The sequence below is a fragment of the Heteronotia binoei genome, chromosome 11 (assembly GCF_032191835.1).
Source record: "Heteronotia binoei isolate CCM8104 ecotype False Entrance Well chromosome 11, APGP_CSIRO_Hbin_v1, whole genome shotgun sequence".
NCBI classification, from domain to species: Eukaryota; Metazoa; Chordata; class Lepidosauria; order Squamata; family Gekkonidae; genus Heteronotia; species Heteronotia binoei.
In genome coordinates this window covers 9258197-9276522 of record NC_083233.1, presented here as the reverse complement: position 1 = coordinate 9276522, position 18326 = coordinate 9258197, and the positions used below count along the sequence as shown (strand labels likewise).

Below are 18326 nucleotides of genomic sequence, written 5' to 3'. Positions count from 1 at the left end.
AACAATGAAATAATTGTGCATCTCTAGGTGTGTCCCTGCTCTGCCACAGGGAGCTTCCTCCCCCCCCCCCCACCTCCGCTGCACATATAGAAGTTTTCAGGAGGGCCACCTGAGAGGGCAGGCCAGTAACGGGGGCCCCTTCTTATATCCCTGAGTGATGAGCGGAGAGAGGAATGCTGAGCAAGCAGACAGGCAATGTCAGGTGTGGAGCCCATACATGAAACACCTTATACTGAATCAGACCTTTGGTCCATCAGTGTACAGTCTTGTCTACTCAGACTGGCAGCCACTCTCCAGGGTCTCAAGTAAAGGTCTTTCACATCACTTACAAACCGGATCCTTTAAACTGAAGATGCCGGGGATTGAACCTGGGACCTTTTGCGTGCAAAGCAGATGTGTAACCACTGAGCCGCTGGCCTTCCTGGTAGATCTCAAATGCTGCAGAAGAGGCATGGAAGCTGCTCTGCTACCAGACTCAAGTCTCACATTTTTCAAGGAAGCTCCTCCATCTCCTGTGAATATCTTCTTGGCATTGGTATTATAATGAAGAAAACGTTCTTGTTTGCAGTTAAAACCAGGGCAAGATTAGCACTTTAATCTACTGGGGAAGTTCAGGGTAGGCTGTAGCACTGGAGGGCCTGCAGCAGCCCGGATCATGTGAGCCAAGTGTCAGGGACCACTCCACGTGGACCTGGGCTGTGGCCATGGGGGCAGCAGATAGAAGGCTCATGTGGCTCATTCACTCTCAGCAATATCCCTTGAGGCCAAGCAGAAATGACCCTGCGGTTTTATTTATTTCATGTGTACCCCGTTTTTCTCCCCAGGGTGGATCCAAAGTGGCTTCCATTGTTCTCCTCTCTTCCACTTTATTCTCCCAACAACCCATTGAGGTAGGCTAGGCTGAGAGTGATGTGACTGGCTGGAGATCACCCAGCCAGCTTCCATGGCCTGTGTGAGGATTCAGACTCAGGTCTTCCAGATTGGAGTCCAGCACTGTAATCCCTCTGCCCCCCTGGCTCAGTGTGTTACCAGCACAGCAGCAGAGCCCACTGGGTTCATTCCTTCCTGGCATCTGGTAATACTCCCGTCTCCTCCTGTGCTCAGGTTGCCAGCCTCAGGTGGGGCCTGGAAATCTTCTGAAATTACAACTGAGGTTGTAGAGGTCACTTCGCCCAGAGGAAATGGCAGTGTTAAAGGATGGATCCTACTGCATCGTTTCCCACTGAGGTCCTTCCCCTCGTCAAACCACACTCTCCACAGGTTCTACCCCCTGATCGCAAGGAATTTCCCTACACTTCTGCCTGGGCTTTAGTGTATCTGGGACATTTCCTGCTTTATACTCAGCTGGTTATAAACTCTTCCTGTCAAAGTAACTGCCTTGGCAACAGATTGCTTTCCTTGACAACAGATTTCCAAAGTTTAATTACAGCAAGCATAGGAGTGGAAAATGCCACTACTGGGAGGAGGAGGGTTGAAAGATAAGCAGTTAATCAAGCAGGGCTGAATAGGAGTTGTCTTGACAGTTCCCTGAGGAGGGAAGGGGTGTGTGCATCTCATAAGTAACTAAGAGGGAGCTCTGCAAAGAAAGTAGGCGGAGGCACAGATATGAAAGGATGCCTGAAAGGGCAGGGCTGTTTACTCAGAGGCTGCACCCCACTGAGATCGGTAGAACTTTGATTGCAACTTCCAAGCATCCAGGATAAAATTTGCTACAGCGTTTAGTAACTTGCATGGAAGATAGATGGGCAGTTCCCATGCACCTATGCCCTCTGTGTGTGAAGTGTCATCAAGTCACTTCTGACTTACGGAAATCCAACAAGCTAATGCCCTTCAAAACATCCTCTCATTAAAAGCCTTGCTCAGGTCTTGCAAACTGAAGGCCCCTGTGGTTTCCTTGATTGAGTCACTCTGTCTCATGTTGGGTCTTCCTTTTTTCCTTCTGCCTTCAACTTTTCCTAGCATTACTGTCTTTTCCAGGGACTCTGGTCTTTTCATAATGTGACCATTTGATCAGGCCTTATTTGATCTAGAGCAGGGGGGCCCTAACTGTGGTTCAGGAGCCAGATGCGGCTCTTTCACACGTATTGTGCAGCTCCTAGATGTCATGGAGGAACTTAATGTAGGCTTACTCTCAAGTAAGCGTGGTTAGGATTGGGACCTCAGTCAAGCCTCTGAGCACTGACCCATAGGTAGGTGACTATTTTCGTTGCGTGTGAAGCAGAAGAGAAGGAAATAGGCAGGCTTGCGAGCTCTTCTCCACCACAGAGGTCGCCTGGAGACCTGGGGAAAGAGAGTGCAAGAGCTAAGGGAGCCAATGGAAGGAGGGACGGAATTAAAGAAGGTTGTGCAGGGTTCCCCCGCAGTTCATAGCTCTTGTAGGAGCTGTATTTGCTAGCCTTGGCGTCAAGGCAAAGAGAAATGCAAAATGATGCAAACAGTGGTCAGTGATTTATATGGTATGTGTATGTTTGGTGTGGTAGTTAAGTGTGCGGACTCTTATCTGGTAGAACTGGGTTTGATTCCCCACTCCTCCACATGCACCTGCTGGAATGGCCTTGGGTTAGCCGTAGCTCTCGTAGGAGTTGTCATTGAAAAGGCAGCTATTGTGAGAGCCCTCTCAGCCCCACCCACCTCATAGGGTGTCTGTTGTGGGGCGAGAAGATGTAGGAGATTGTAAACCACTCTGAGTCTCTGATTCAGAGAGAAGGGTGGAGTATAAATCTGCAGTCTTCTTCTTCTTGTTCCTCTCATTGGTGCCAAAAACAATTCTCTAACCTTTCCCTATGCTGTTCTTATGGGGACTCTTCTTCCCAAATTTTGTTTTTTAAAAAGTCTTCTTCTAGCATGGTTGTATTGTCAAGTGCATACATATGTATTTTATCTTTCTGTGCAAAGAAAGTATTAAGAGTTTTAATAAAGATGTGAGTGTAGTATTTGTTTATGTCTTGTGACTCTCAAACATCTGATGTTTATTTTATGTGGCTCTTACGTTAAGCAAGTCTGGCCACCCCTGATCTAGAGCCTACTTGTTTGTCTTTTTGGCAGTCCACAGCGTCTGAAATGTCTCCTCCAACACCAGCTTTCCAATGAATCTACTTTCTTCATTTCTGCTTGTTTCATTGTCAACTTTCACACCCATGCATGGGCATGAATGAGCTTGATCTCAGTTGCCAGTGACACCTCCTTACCCTTACCCTTTCCTAGTTCCTGGATGGCTGCCCTTCCCAGGCTCAGTCTCCTTCTGATTCCTTGGTGGCTGCAGTCTCCCTTTTGGTTGCTGATGGAACCAAAGAATAGAAAATCCTAACAATTTCAGCTTCATCATCAGCCTTAAAGTTGTGTAGTCATTTCAAGCCTTCACTGTTTCCTGGCAGTAATGTGGTATCCTCTGTATAGCTCAGATTGTCAATGTCCCTTCCACCGATTTTCACTCCACCTTCATCTAAATGTAATGCAGCTTTCCTTGTGATCTGTTGCGCATACAGATTGAAGAGAGGGGGAGATAAAAACAAATCCCTGCCTGAGCCCTTTGCCATCTGGAAACCATTCTTATTTCTCCATATTCTGTCCTAACAGTAGCCCCTTGCCCAGAGTACAGGTTGGACAATCAGATGTTGTGGCCCACCCATTTCTTTTAGAACCAACCATAACGTTTTATGATCCACAAAGTCAAAAGCTTTGCTGTAATCTATGATACGAAAGTTGATCCCTCCACTGAAATTCTGTCATATGCCTTAGTAACCAGTGTAAATTCGCTATATGATCTCTAATGTGTTTTCCTTTTCCAAATGTATCTTCACCTTCTGACATTTCTCTTTCCGTATCTAGTAACTATCTTTTTGTAAGATTTTGAGCATCACTTTACTCAGATGAGAAATTAGAGCTATGAGCCGATAGTTGCTGCAGTCTTTGATGTCTTCTTTTTCTCAGAATTGGAATGTAAATTGAACCTTTCCAGTCTGTGGGCTGTCTTGTTTCCCTGTTTGTTGGCATATTCTTGTTAAGATTTTGACAGACTCCATTTCTGTGGCTTGAAATAGCTCTGTTACTATCCAATCTACTCCTGGAGATTTGTTTCTCCCTATTGCTTTGAGTGCCACTACATTTTCTAAAATTGCAGGTTCTCCTTCAAAAGATTCGTCTTTGAAGGAATTCATCCTTTCATCTTTTCTACAGTAAGAGTTGTTCAGCAGTAGAATCAACTGTCTAGACAGTTTCCCCTCATTGGTAGTCTTTCAGCTGTGGCTGGACAAACATTTGTCAGGGATGCTCTAGGCGGATCTTGCATTCAGCAGGGACTAGGTAGTCTGTTTGGCCCCTTCCAATTCTGTGATTCTATGATTCTGTCTCTTTTCTGTAGTCCTTATGTGTATTGTTCCCATCTTTCCTTTATTTTGTCCTCTTCAGGCAAAACCTGGTATATTGCAGTTGTTATAGCCCTTCCTAAAAATGGCATGGATTCCTAAAAATGTCCAGGTTATAGGTCCATTTCATTAGTAAGCTGTGATACTAAAATATTCTCAGCAGTGTTGGCTTAAAAATTGACACAAGTAACTGTTAATATGCATTAGTGAAATAGTTTTCTTGATAAGGAGCAGGTTACAGAGCTCCCTGGAAATATCATGGAAGGGGATAAGAACAGGCAGCTATTGGGGTCATATGCCAAAAAGTCCTTTAGCATCTCTCCTTGCATTTACTTTTTATGCTTGAGAATTTTTGCATCCCGATGACTTTTTTGGATAAAAGTAAATTATTTATCAACAGCAAGAGTTGTCACTAATTTCATTACTCCAGATCTTTCCCCAGTTGCTCGAGTCCTTTAGCATCTCTCCTTGAGCCAAAAAGCCCTTTAGCATCTCTCCTTGCATTTACTTTTTATGCTTGAGAATTTTTGTATCCCGATGACTTTTTTGGATAAAAGTAAATTATTTATCAACAGCAAGAGTTGTCACTAATTTCATTACTCCAGATCTTTCCCTCGTTGCTCGAGTCCTTTAGCATCTCTCCTTGAGCCAAAAAGTCCTTTAGCATCTCTCCTTGCATTTACTTTTTATGCTTGAGAATTAAGAACATAAGAGAAGCCATGTTGGATCAAGCCAACGCCCCATCCAGTCCAACACTCTGTGTCACACGGTGGCAAAAATTTTTATATATACACACACACTATGGCTAATAGCCACTGATGGACCTGTGCTCCATATTTTTATCTAAACCCCTCTTGAAGGTGACTATACTTGTGGCCGCCACCACTTCCTGTGGCAGTGAATTCCACATGTTAATCACCCTTTGGGTGAAGAAGTACTTCCTTTTATCTGTTTTAACCTGTCTGCTCAGCAATTTCATTGAATGCCCACGAGTTCTTGTATTGTGAGAAAGGGAGAAAAGTACCTCTTTCTCTACTTTTCCCATCCCATGCATTATCTTGTAAATTTTTGCATCCCAATGACTTTTTTGGATAAAAGTAAATTATTTATCAACAGGAAGAGTTGCCACTAATTTCATTACTCCGGATCTTTCCCAGTTGCTTGAGGTGTGGGGCACTTTTAACTGTGATGGAGCCAGAACTTTCAGTTCCAGAGTTGTTGATAGGCAGGCTTTGTAAACTTTCAGGCTGTGCTATAAAAGTGAAAGGGGTTTCCTTAAAAGTGAAAGGGGTTTCCTTTGGGATCTTTACACCTAAGAGAGACACAATCAATTGCCAATGTGATCTGGCATGACAAGGGAGGAAGACAGGCAGACAGATTGATAGGTCAAGGAATTCTGATTCTTTGCACTACCTAGAATGTGGCCAGAAGAAACAGAGAATGCAACATTCAAATACCTGCCATTCCAAACCCACCAATAGGCACTAATATCCTGAGAACAGGAAGAAGCTTCTAAAACTTGTACTCCTCTTTCTGTCTGTTGGGGGTGAATAATGGCATCGCATTACAACTAACTTAGTTCAACCCTTCATGGGGTTTTCAAGACAACAGGGATCACTGGTTTGCCATTACCTGCCTCTGGCTGAATACAGATGGAGTATTTGGGCCGACACAGGAACTCCCCACAGAGCACATCTGGGTCCTGCCTCACTCCCACCCTTTTGTCATCCTCTGCTGCCTCTCTGCCACCTTAAAAATCTCTGAAGCACTTCCGTGTCACCTTTCCGGGCTGCCTGAATGGCCACCTCTCATGAGCTTGAGTGGCCTGGCCACTCCTCCAGAGCAGACGCAGCCTGTCCCTCTTCTGGCAGCAGGGTGCACACTGTCTGGCCATCCTGGGGCACCTCAGACTTTGCCGGCTTTTTTCTGGGCTAGGAGGCTGCTGCCCCAAGCTGCCTGTCTGTATCCAGCCTCTGTGTAGCGACCCTGGACTTCTTTGGTATCATGGCCAATCCTGCTGTTTCTGGGATCCGATGACATCATTAGCCTGGGCCATCCAGGGTTCTGTTTGTAATTAACCACAAACATTGCACATCAAGTTGCCGAGTCCCCGTTGGCAGGGGATGGGAGGGGGTAGGGTTGCCGGATCCAGGTTGGGAAACTCCTGGAAGTTTGGGAATGGAGGTTAGAAAGGACCTCAGTGGGGTACAATGCCGTAGAGTGTCCCCTCCAAAGAAACCATTTTCTCCAAGGGAACTGATCTCTGCAGTCTGGAGAGGAGGCATAGTTTGGGGAGATCCCCAGGTCCCACTGGGAAACTGGCATCCCCAATTGTAAAATTGGAATCTGACAGAAATTATTATATAATTAAGACCAACCTTGATAAGTAGAATGCACTTGGTGGTGACATGGAGTTAAAAGGTGCTTGGACAGATTTACAGAGGGTGGGAAGACCTCCAACGTTCAGAATGAAAACTGCTGGGCAAGAACTAGTTTGTACTTCTATGTCTGAGGACTTGAATGGGACTTCAGGGTTTAGGGGGAGATGTTGGTCTGGTGGTCAGATGCTGGGGAACAGCCTGCAGGGGAGGGGGTGGCTTGTGGGTTTCCCTGTGGCTTCTCACTGGCCAGCATGAGAAACAGGGACCTTTGGTCTGGTCTGGCAGGACTGTTGGTCTGATGGACCTTTGGTCTGATCTGGCGGGGCTGCTCTTCTGCTGTGTCTGAGGTATGTTGCAGTGAACCTCTGGGACAGTTGCCCATTTCTTGGTGAGAAAGATGCATGGAAAAGAGAATGAAGCAGAAACTCAGGGTTCTTCAGCATGCGCCCATGGACTCCATGACACCCACCAGCACCTTTTCTGGTACCAGCCCAGTGTTTTTAGAAAGAGGGCAGGACCAGGTGGGGCTTTTGCCCAGCAAGGCTTCTGGTTGGCTATGCAGATTGTGGAAAATATTGCTACCCCAGCACAAGGATCTTGACTGTGTAACTGAAGGTGTCAGCCATTTTGTGGCTGGCTCCACCTTCCACAGCAGCCATTTTGTGGCTGCAGCCACCAGCATGCTGTGCCACGATTCCAATAGTGCCTGCAGACTGTTCTCATTCCCTGCAGCCCTCTTGACCGCAGTCCAAAGAGGGAGGCTATCATGCAGTGATAGTGGTATGCTTTTTGAGCAGGCTAGTAGAAGACAGCTTGGGCTGCTGAGACTTTTTCAGGAGAAGGGGTGTTCAACTCCCTGGTCTGCTCACAGCTGACAAACTCTTCAGGCTGAACAAGCAAGCGTGCCAGCCAGGGTTTTAGTGGACTTGGAATATCTTTCCTGCATGCGGAAAACCAATTGAGAGCTAGCACAGCGTCGTGGTTAAAGACTAGGATCTGGGAAACCCAGATTCAAATCCTCACCCTACCCCAGGATCTTGCTGGGTGACCTTGGGCCAGTCCTACGCTGTTTCAGTCCAGCCTACCTCACAGGGTTGTTCTGAGGATAAAACGGAGGAGAGGAGAACTTTGGGTCCCTTTATTTTTAGAAATAAAGTGAATACAATAATCTCTCGGCTTGACTTCGCGAACGAAGATTTAAGAAAGGTGCAGTAGTCCATGTCTGCTGCAGGCTCGCTGGTGGCTGACAAGACCAATGCGGGACAGGCAGGTCCGGCCACAGTGGCTGCAGGGAAAAGTCTGATTTGGGGTTGGTGCTGTAGCAGTGCGATTCTTCCTCAATCTCCTTTTGTCCTCAAGACCAGCTATGCGTGCGTTCTCAAAGGAAGAGACAGCCTGGTGGATGGTGTGCCTCCATGCTTTGCGATCTGAGGCTAGGTCAGACCACTGGTGATGGTTGATGCGACAGGTGCCAAGGGATTTCTTCAAGGAGTCTTTGTACCTCTTCTTTGGTGCCCCTCTATTTCAATGGCCGGTGGAAAATTCACCATACAGGGCAATCTTGGGAAGGCGGTGGTTTTCCATCCTGGAAATATGCCCTGCCCAGCGCAGCTGCGTCTTCAACAGCAGTGCCTCGATGCTTGTAACCTCCGCCCGCTTGAGGACTTCAGTGTTGGTCACAAAGTCACTCCAGTGGATGTTGAGGATGGTGCGAAGGCAGCACTGATGAAAGCGCTCAAGGAGTCGCAGGTGATGACAGTATAAAACCCACGATTCGGAGCCGTAGATGAGGGTTGTCATCACAACCGCTTTGTAAACATTGATCTTTGTGCCTTTTTTCAGATGCTTGTTGCTCCACACTCTTTTATGCAGTCGGCCAAATGCACGGTTTGCCTTTGCCAGCCTATTGTCAATCTCCTTGATACAATAATATCACACACATAATATGCTGGCTTTCAGTTTGTAATTTTGTGCTCAAGGGAGCATTCAAAAATAGCTCCCACCCCCAAATCTGAAGCGGGTGAGTTTGTTGCAACATCTATCCAGTCTACTCAATTGCATGTGTGGATCCAGCATTGTAATCTGAGGCTTCCCTGCAAAATGTCATAGACTCCAGAAACAAAAGGGAGTCTTGTGGCACCTTAATGACTTAACAGATTTATTGTGGTATCAGTTTCTGCTGGAATCAATCTGTTCAGTCTTTAAGGTATCCCAATATTCCTTTTTGTTTCTACCACAAAATGTGGTAATATGGCTACTTATATGGAGTAGAACTCTAGCACATTACAAAGGATCCTGGATAGTATGTGCTAGGGTACGTGATAGGGTTGCCAACCTCCAGGAATGGGACCTGGAAATCTCCTGAAATGTACTGCTGATCTCCAAACTCCAGAGATCAGCTCCTCTGGAGGAAGTGGCAGCTTTGGAAGGTGAACTCTACGGCATCAGGCTTTGCTGAATTCCCTCCCTAGCCCCAAATGTCCAGGAATTTTCCAGCCTGAAGCTGGCAACCCTATGGGTGATGCTGGCTACGCATTGCGTGTCTTGTTCTCGCTGTGAAATACAAATGGCCGGTTCATGCAGCAAAAGGACAGGGTTCTCATAAACCTCCCTAGCCATCAGTGTTTGTTCTTAACATTTTGAAGGAGAAAAAATGAGCCCTTGAAAAATATGCACCTTTTCCTTTCAAAGTTTACTGCAACAGAGAGTCCAGTTTCAGACAGCAAAACTGAGTGGCGGTTGAACAGCTGGATCCCACTGCCTTTCTCTCTGCAGCTATAAGACCTCCCCCCCCCCCTCTCTCTCTCTGTGTCTGTGTGTCTGTCTGTCTGTCACCTATCTATCATCTATCTATCTCAAATTATCTTGCCTTTCTCCCTCTGGGGGCTCAAGGCTGCAGCACAGTCCTAGAGTTTGCATTTGATGGGCAGGAAGAGCCACATGAAGTCATGTATGTAGCCGAGAAGGGGGGGGGGGGGCGGGAGGGCGACGGAGGCTCTGTGTAGTGTAGGCAAGAGTGCAGCTTGGACAGAAAGGGCGTGTTGTTCCATGCCATGGCCCTGCTTATGCTGCTTGAAAGCCGTTTCTGTGATCCCACGGATTTATTCAGTTTCAGAAAGAAAACAAAAGGTGGTCATTCGTGACTCATGAGACTGACCATAGGGGGTGGGGCGGGGCTGCCAGCTGACCTCCAGACTACAGAGACCAGTTGCCCTGGAGAAAACGGCAGCTCTGGAGAGAGGACTCTATGCTATGCTATAGCGATCCCTCCTCATATCCCGCTTCCTCAACTCCACATCTAAATCTTCAGGAATTCCCCAGGCTGGAGTTGGCAACCTTCTATAGGACCATGGCGGGGGGGGGGCGCGGGGGCGGAGATTGCAAGTGTGTCTAGGTGCCGGAGACGTTTTGCAAGGGATGTGACTGTTGGACTCTTTATTTATTTTGCTGCTCCAGCAACCCTGTTTTTTTCCCTCCGTTTAACATGCAAGAGGTTCCTGAATGTGAAGTTGGTGTTTTGATTTGCTGCCCTTAGTTAAATGCTGGAAATGCCTCCCTCCTTTGGACGGTAGGGTAGCATTTATCCCCAGTCAGTGGGAAGGGAAGGTCCTGGGATGGAGCTGAGTCTGGGAGGTTCTGCTCCCTTCCTCCAGCATCTTCTTCCAACCAGCCCTGAACATATGAACATATGAAGCTGCCTTATACTGAATCAGACCCTCGGTCCATCAAAGTCAGTATTGTCTTCTCAGACTGGCAGCAGCTCTCCGGGGTCTCAAGCTGAGGTTTTTCACACCTATTTGCCTGGACCCTTTTTTTGGAGATGCTGGGGATTGAACCTGGGACCTTCTGCTTCCCAAGCAGATGCTCTACCACAGAGCCACCATCCCTCCCCTGCTCTCCAGGGTCTCAAGCTGAGGTTTTTCACACCTACTTGCCTGGACCCTTTTTTGGAGATGCCGGGGATTGAACCTGGGACCTTCTGCTTCCCAAGCAGATGCTCTACCACTGAGCCACCGTCCCTCCCCTGCTCTCCAGGGTCTCAAGCTGAGGTTTTTCACACCTACTTGCCTGGACCCTTTTTTGGAGATGCCGGGGATTGAACCTGGGACCTTCTGCTTCCCAAGCAGATGCTCTACCACTGAGCCAACGTCCCTCCCCTTGCTTGCCAGTGAGGTCTGTGCTCTGGTGGTGGAAGTCAGTTCCCTTTCTTCCTGTGTGCTCCTTAGAGAGCACTGTGCATTGTGTCTTGTGACATGGGTGGCCAATTGGAGCCCTATACCTGGAATGCCAGATTGTGGGGAGGGAGGGGGGGTTGCCCCATATACGTATGCATCGCTTTAGGGAAAAAAAGGCTAAGGGGGAAATCCCCACCTTTAAAATCCGGGTCACCTGCTGCTAACTCCAAAGGGAAGGGGGAGGGGAGAGGAGGCTGGGAGCCCTCCTGCCCCCTCTCTTGAAAATCCTGGTTTTTCAGAAGCTCTGATAAGAGGGGGGGGGGGGAGAGGAGATGCTGCCAGGTGCGGAAAAGCATCCCCCCCCCACCCCAAGAGTCAGCAGAAAGCCAAGCGGCTAACTTGAGCTGCAAGTGAATTGCTGACTCTGCGCCTTTGGGGAGCCGGTGGGGAGGGGCTGGGAGGCTTCTGCAGCCCCTTGGGGTGGCTTCTTTGTTTCACTGCACTCCCTTGTCCTCCTCCCACCTTCCCTGGAGCAGGCACAATTGCCAAAGCCCAGGTGGGGGAGTCTGGAGCCGAAAGAGGGGAGGGGGCAGTGAAGGACGAGAGGGGATCCATCCATCCCCCCCCCCCCTTTGCGCTTCCAGGGAAAGACCCACCTTCGCAGGTGGCCGAGAGGCGCCTGCTCTGTGCTCCTGGCAGGCTTGCTGGGGGATGGCCAATTGAGAGGGGTGGGGAGGAGGGGGGCTTCCCCCGCTGCTCTCTCCAGGCAGAGTCTCCCCCCTCCCTCCCCCCCTTAATAACCAGCACAGCATCCAGAGGACGAGATGCAGTGGCTCAGGAATGGACCGGGCATGGTGAGTTCAGGTATTCTCTTCTGCTCTCCTCTCCTCTTCCCTTCTCTTCCCACCGCATTTCCCCCCTTGGGGAAGCTTTGGTGGGTGTCTCCATTTTATGTCCTGCAAAAGCCAGAGGCAGCGAGGGGGAGGGGGGAGGATGATTGAAAGAAATGTCACTCGCAGGGTGTGTGTGGCAGGCGGGGGGGGGGGGGGGGAGGCTGGGTTTGGGGAAGGATGCCCGGGCAGGCAGAAAGGTTCTCTTGCTCAGGTGGGCTTCGGTTGTAATGGCACGGCTGGCTGAGGCGTGGAGGGCAGCCAAGGGGTGGGCGGGGGGTGGCTTGGGGGAAAGGCAGGGGGTGCTGCCGAAGGAATTGCTTTGGGGTCAGGAGAGGCTCTGGGGGCTGCGGCTGAGGGGCAGAGGCGTGCCTTTTCAAGGGGAGAGATTTCCTGCTGCTGCTGCAGTGGGCACTCGGTGGGCTCTGCCCCAGGAAGGAATGGCAGTTGCAAACAGCAGCTCTTCCTCACATCTGCCTTCCTGGGTGTTTGCTGCCCATGCTGTGTTGGAGGTGCTCAAGTCAGAGGACTGCTGGGCCGCCCCACCTGCCCTTTTCAGGGCCAGGTGAGGTCCCGATCCTTGGAACGGCATTCGCCCCCTCCCTCTTGGAGCACACCCTGGCGGTGGGAGACTGGAAGCCAAAGGGGAAAGGGCTGGAGGATGCTTCCCGTGTGGGGTGCTTTTGTCTGATTGGAAATCTCAAATTCAGAGGTGAATCTCAGGGGAAGGTTCCTTTCCACTCAAACAGTCTTTTGTTCTGACTTGGGGCTTGCAACATGGTTGGATGAAAAAGGAGCTGCACATAATGTTGGACCACATGATGCCTTTGTTTTCCGTATGCTCAGTTTTGGCAAGTGACCGGAGGCCTCCCCACTCCCGTAGCCTCATACTGTTCTGTGGCAGAGGTGGGGGGAGGAAGGACAGCAGGTTTCAACAGCATGATTCTGAGAACCTCACCTGAAAGCAGGGCTGAAGTCCACCCACCCACCCACCCACCTCCTCTTGGAGACTTCCTCAGGGCCCTCATCTGAGGCACAGCACATTGGATAAACCTGTGATCAGAAGCAGGAGGCATCAGGGTTGCAACTGTGCATGCAGACTGCCGAATCTCCACACTTCCCCTCCCCTGCCGCCCACTCTTATCCTCCTACACATCTCCAGTCCCCCCTTCCCCCTGCATCCAATGTACAGCACATCATATTCCTGTTGCCTGCCTTTCATGTTCCCAGGCTGTGTCGGAGGCAACCCAAGCTGTGCCCTGCCAAGATGCCTGCTAAGATGCTCACATGCAGTTCATATTATAATGGTGTGTGTGTGTGTGTGTGTGTGGAGTCTTTCCCTACCTGTAGGGGGGCAATTATAATTGAACAAAATACATCCATTTAAATTAGAAGATAATACATGGTGCTTCTCCAGAGACCTGCTCAGGCATACCAAGCAGGTTCTGTTTGGTCATCAGATGAAAGTTCTCTTTCTTTCTTTCTTTCTTTCTTTCTTTCTTTCTTTCTTTCTTTCTTTCTTTCTTTCTTTCTTTCTTTCTTTCTTTCTTTCTTTCTTTCTTTCTTTCTTTCTTTCTTTCTTTCTTTCTTTCTTTCTTTCTTTCTCTCTCTCTTTCTTTCTTTCTTTCTTTCTTTCTTTCTTTCTTTCTTTCTTTCTCTCTCTCTTTCTCTCTTTCTCTCTTTCTCTCTTTCTTTCTTTCTTTCTTTCTTTCTTTCTTTCTTTCTTTCTTTCTTTCTTTCTTTCTTTCTTTCTTTCTTTCTTTCTTTCTTTCTTTCTTTCTTTCTTTCTTTCTTTCTCACAGAGGTAGAAACTAAAACAATCCAATAAATGAAATATGTATTTAAATGCTAGATGTTTCTCTCTTACGTTGTGCTAACATTGCACCATGCCTTCTGACCTCTATTCTTACAAAAACGTAAGTCTTACACTGCTTTCCCCCAAATGTTCAGTTTCTGTGCCCCCCTACTATATTTATGTGTCTATCTAACAGCAGATTCATAGAGGATGTCTATCAATAGGCACTAGCTATGATGACTAAAGGAATCTCCATATTCAGATGCATTCAACCTCTGAGTCCAAGAGCCAGGAGGCAACGTGGGGGGAAGGCCTCAACCTCTGTGCCCTGTTATTGACCCTTCAGAAGAATTGGTTGGTAACAGTATGAGACAGGATGCTGGACTAGATGGACCAGTGGTCTGATCCAGCAGGGCTCTTCTTGTAGAATCACAGAGTTGGAAGGGACCTCCAGGGTCATCTAGTTCAATCCCTTATGTCCTTATGAAGGCCTTGGCCTCTTTGTCCTATTGTTGGACCTCCAGTGGAACTGGTTGGCCACTTTGTGAGACAGAATGCTGGACTAGATGGATCACTGGTCTGATCCAGCTGGGCTTTTCTTGTTTTTATGTCCATCACATAGACCTTTAAAAAGAAACCCAAAATCCTAAGTACCAAACCATTTCAGCATGGGTGGGGTAAATGGAGGTGCTGTAGCATTGTGGTTAGAACACGGATGTTGTTTGAATCTTGCCTTTACAGTGAAGTTGGCAGATGATTTTAGGCAAGCCCCATTCCCTTCCAGTCTGCAGTTCTGGGATCAAGATACCTATATTGCAGGTCTGTTGTCGGGATTGTAAAAAGATAATATATACAAAATATATAATATATACCAGGGGTGGCCAACGGCAGCTCTCCAGATGTTTTTTGCCTACAACTCCCATCAGCCCCATTAGCCATGCTGGCTGAGGCTGATGAGAGTTGTAGGCAAAAAAACATCTGGAGAGCTACCATTGGCCACCCCTGATATATACACCTTGAACACCTGAGGGGGCTATGTAAATACGAAATTATTATTTTATTCCAGTATTATTAATAGTAAGAAAGGTGACTGAAGATTCAGTCAGTTGTTCTTATTCTCGGTGCACAGACATTTGTGTAGGTTTTAATGGGAATGGCAAGGTGGGTGTGCTTGGCAGAGTAGAAGGTCTCAATCCACATGATCTTTGGAAATTCCAGATGTTCATTAAGGTCAAAGCCGGCTCTAATGATAGGCCAGGAAAGGCACTTGCTTCAGGCAGACGGTTGTCAATTATTGCATTTATTATTTTATTTTTATCACTTGGGGGAGAGAGGTTCTGACTCAGGCATCCAGATGTTCTAGGCTTCTTAGTTTGTGATTCAGGGGGCCAGCAAGCAAATCATACATCAGTAAGAGGCTAAAACAGGGTCGTGCCATCCATATATGGTTCCTGAATTCATGGGAGGAGAATCGGGAAGCAGATTTATAAATGACATGTGGGTCAGATTATTTCATGAGCATTAATGGATTCATCCATTATTAAATTAAAAGTGCAATCCTAAGGAGGTCTACTCAGAATCTTGCTCAATTCTGTTCAGAGGAGCTTACTCTCAGGAAAATGTTATTAGGATGGCACTCTGAGTGTCTGTATTTCCATAAAAGGGGAAAAGGGTCTTTTGTGTAACCTGCACATTGGTTAGAGGAAATTCTTTCTTAGGAAATAATGCCAGTTACAAATCCTATGCAGACAGAGTCTAAGACCGTAGATCCCCATGATTTAGACAGGAGTAACTTGGTATAGGATTGCCTTGTTAGGCCATTGCAGTTTATATGTGTGTGTGTGTGTGTACATACATATATATACCTTTACCTTTTTATGTGTGTGTGTGTGTGTATATCTATCTATCTATCTATCTATCTATCTATCTATCTATCTATCTATCTATCTATCTATCTATCTATCTATCTATCTATCTATCTATCTATCTATCTATCCACACACACACACACACACATAGAAAAGGTAAAGGTAGTCCCCCGTGCAAGCACCAGTTATTTCCGACGCTGGGGTGACGTTGCTTTCACAACGTTTTCACGGCAGACTTTTTTATGGGGTGGTTTGCCATTGCCTTCCCCAGTCATCTACAGTTACTTTCCCCCCAGCAAGTTGGGGACTCATTTTTCCCACCTCGGAAGGATGGAAGGCTGAGTCAACCTTGAGCTGGCTACCTGAACCCAGCTTCTGCCGGGATCGAACGCAGGTCATGAGCAGAGAGTTTGGACTGCAGTACTGCAGCTTTATCACTCTGCGCCACGGGGCTCTTACACACACACACACACACACATCTTGTGGCATTTCAAAAAGTAAAATGCTTTTGTGGACTAAAATGAAGTAGATTCTAATCCAGGGGGTTGCCAAACTGTGGCTCGGGAGCCTCATGCAGCTCTTTCACACGTATTGTGTGGCTCCCAGAGGTCAAGGAGGAACTTGATGGAGACTTAGTCTCAAGTAAGCGTGCTTAGCATCGGGACCCCATAGGCAGGTGATTATTTCTGCTCTGTGTGAAGCAGGGAAGGAGGGAGAAATATGCAGTTCTTCTCCTCTACCACAGAGGTCACCCAGAGTCTTAGAGCAGGGAAAGAGCTGAGGGAGCCACCGGAAGGAGGGGCGGAATTAAAGCGGGTGATGTAGGGTTCCCCCTTAGTTTCACAGCTCTTGTAGGAGCTGCATTTAATAATCTTGGTGTCAAGGCAAAGACAGAGCATAATGATACCCATGGTGGTCAGTGATTTATATGGTACATGTGTGTTTCCTTCTCCCACTGGTGTCAAAAAATCATTCCCTAACTTTTCCCTATATAGAGGCCCGTGGTGCAGAGTAGTAAAGCTGCAGTACTGCAGTCCTAATTTCTGCTCACGACCTGAGTTCGATCCCAGCGGAAGCTGGGTTCAGGTAGCCGGCTCGAGTTTGACTCAGCCTTCCATCCTTCCGAGGTCGGTAAAATGAGTATCCAGCTTGCTGGGAGGAAAGTGCAGACGACTGGGGAAGGCAATGGCAAACTAAAGTCTGCCTTGAAAACATTGTGAAAGCAACGTCACCCCAGAGTTGGAAACGACTGGTGTTTGCACAGGGGACTACCTTTACCTTTTTTAAAAAACCTTTCCCTATGCTGGTCTTATGGGGACTGTTATTCCCAACTTTTATTTATTTATTTATTTATTTTAAAAAGTCTCCTTTTAACATGCTCATGTTGTAAAGTGCATACTTATGTATTTTATCTTTTTGTGCAAAGAAAGTATTAAGAGTTTTAATAAAGACACATGTGTAGTATTTGAGAGTCTTGCGGCTCTCAAACATCTGGCGTTTATTCTATGTGGCTCTTGCATTAAGCAAGTTTGGCCACCCCTGTTCTTGTCTATGAAGTCTTATGCTGGTGGGTGGGGTTTCCCCCACCAGACTGCTGACTGGTGGTGTATTGGAGCCCCAAAGACCAGGGGGATCCCCTGAACTGACTGGGAGTCTGGCAACCCTAGCTAGCTGGATATTATAAATTGCACAAAAGTTCTCAAAGAGCAGTAGCTGTACTGCAGCTGCTAGTTTCTTGTAGCGACTTGTGAGGAATAGCTGAGCAGGCATTGCTTCCAGTTGGGATTGCTGCAAGAGAGAAGAAAAAATTCCTGCCTTCCCACCCACCCCTGCTTGTGTTTGGTAGCTGAAGCAGCAGGAGGGTCTCATTTGCTCATTGTGAACCCTTCCAGGCAGTTTAAGCTGCCAAAAATAGCACATGGGGAAGGCAGGAATCCCTCCTTTATCCACACAGCGGTCCCAATCCATGTGAGGCCCTGCTGCACTTTTACTCATAAGTTGCCACCAGGAACTAGTCAGTATAGCTGCAAGTCCTACGGTGAAGTTTGTAGCATCTGATTCGGCTCATAGTTACACCCTTGTAAGGTGATTGACTTCAGTGAACTTGGGAGGGTGTAACTCTGCTGAGGACTGCATGATTAAAATGAGAAAATAAGATGTGGAAACAAATTAACCCTCCTTACCTAGGGTTGCCAAGTCCAATTTAAGAAATATCTGGGGACTTTGGGGGTGGAGCCAGGAGACTTTGGGGGTGGAGCCAAGATCAAGGCTGTGACAAGCATAATTGAACTCCAAAGGGAGTTCTGGCCATCACATTTAAAGGGACGGCACACCTTTTCAATGCCTTCCTTCCATAGGAAATAATGAAGGATAGGGGCACCTTCTTTTGGGGCTCATAGAATTGGACCCCCTGGTCCAATCTTTTTGTAACTTGCGGGGCATTTTGGGGAGAGGCACTAGATGCTATACTGAAAATTTGGTGCCTCTACTCCAAAAAACAGCCCCCCCCCAGAGCCCCAGATACCTGCAGATCAATTCTCCATGATTTTCTATGGGAATAAATCTCCATAGGGAATAACAGAGTTCCCAGCAGACATTCCCCTCCCCTCCCCCTGCTCTCTGACGACCCTGAAGCGGGGGGAGGGCCTCCAAACCGGGGGATCCCCTGCCCCCACCTGGGGATTGGCAACCCTATCCTTACCCCCTAGCAATCAAATGTGGTGATCCTGCAGCCACTTTAAAAACAAGTTTTGTGTGTTCTCCCAGATCTCAGAAAAGTTGAGCCTGTAGGCCAGGGAAAAGGCATTTTTAAAATTTTTGGAAATGTTATTAGTCAAGCTGAATGGCAGAAAA

At 47.6% G+C, this 18326-nt stretch overlaps 1 protein-coding gene across 3 annotated transcripts in view; it reads left to right on the top strand.

The window, feature by feature from the left end:
* The window catches only part of ARHGEF9 (Cdc42 guanine nucleotide exchange factor 9), a 497418-nt gene that overhangs the window by 202869 nt on the left and 276223 nt on the right, over positions 1-18326 (top strand). The window contains exon 1 of one of the 3 annotated variants that reach the window (XM_060249025.1): positions 11753-11774. The exons of the other annotated variants lie outside the window; for them this stretch is intronic. Within the exon in view, the coding sequence (XP_060105008.1) occupies positions 11772-11774 (3 nt within the window). The 5' untranslated portion in view covers positions 11753-11771. Of the gene's footprint in view, positions 1-11752; positions 11775-18326 lie in introns of those variants that run through there. 3 annotated transcript variants of the gene reach the window in all.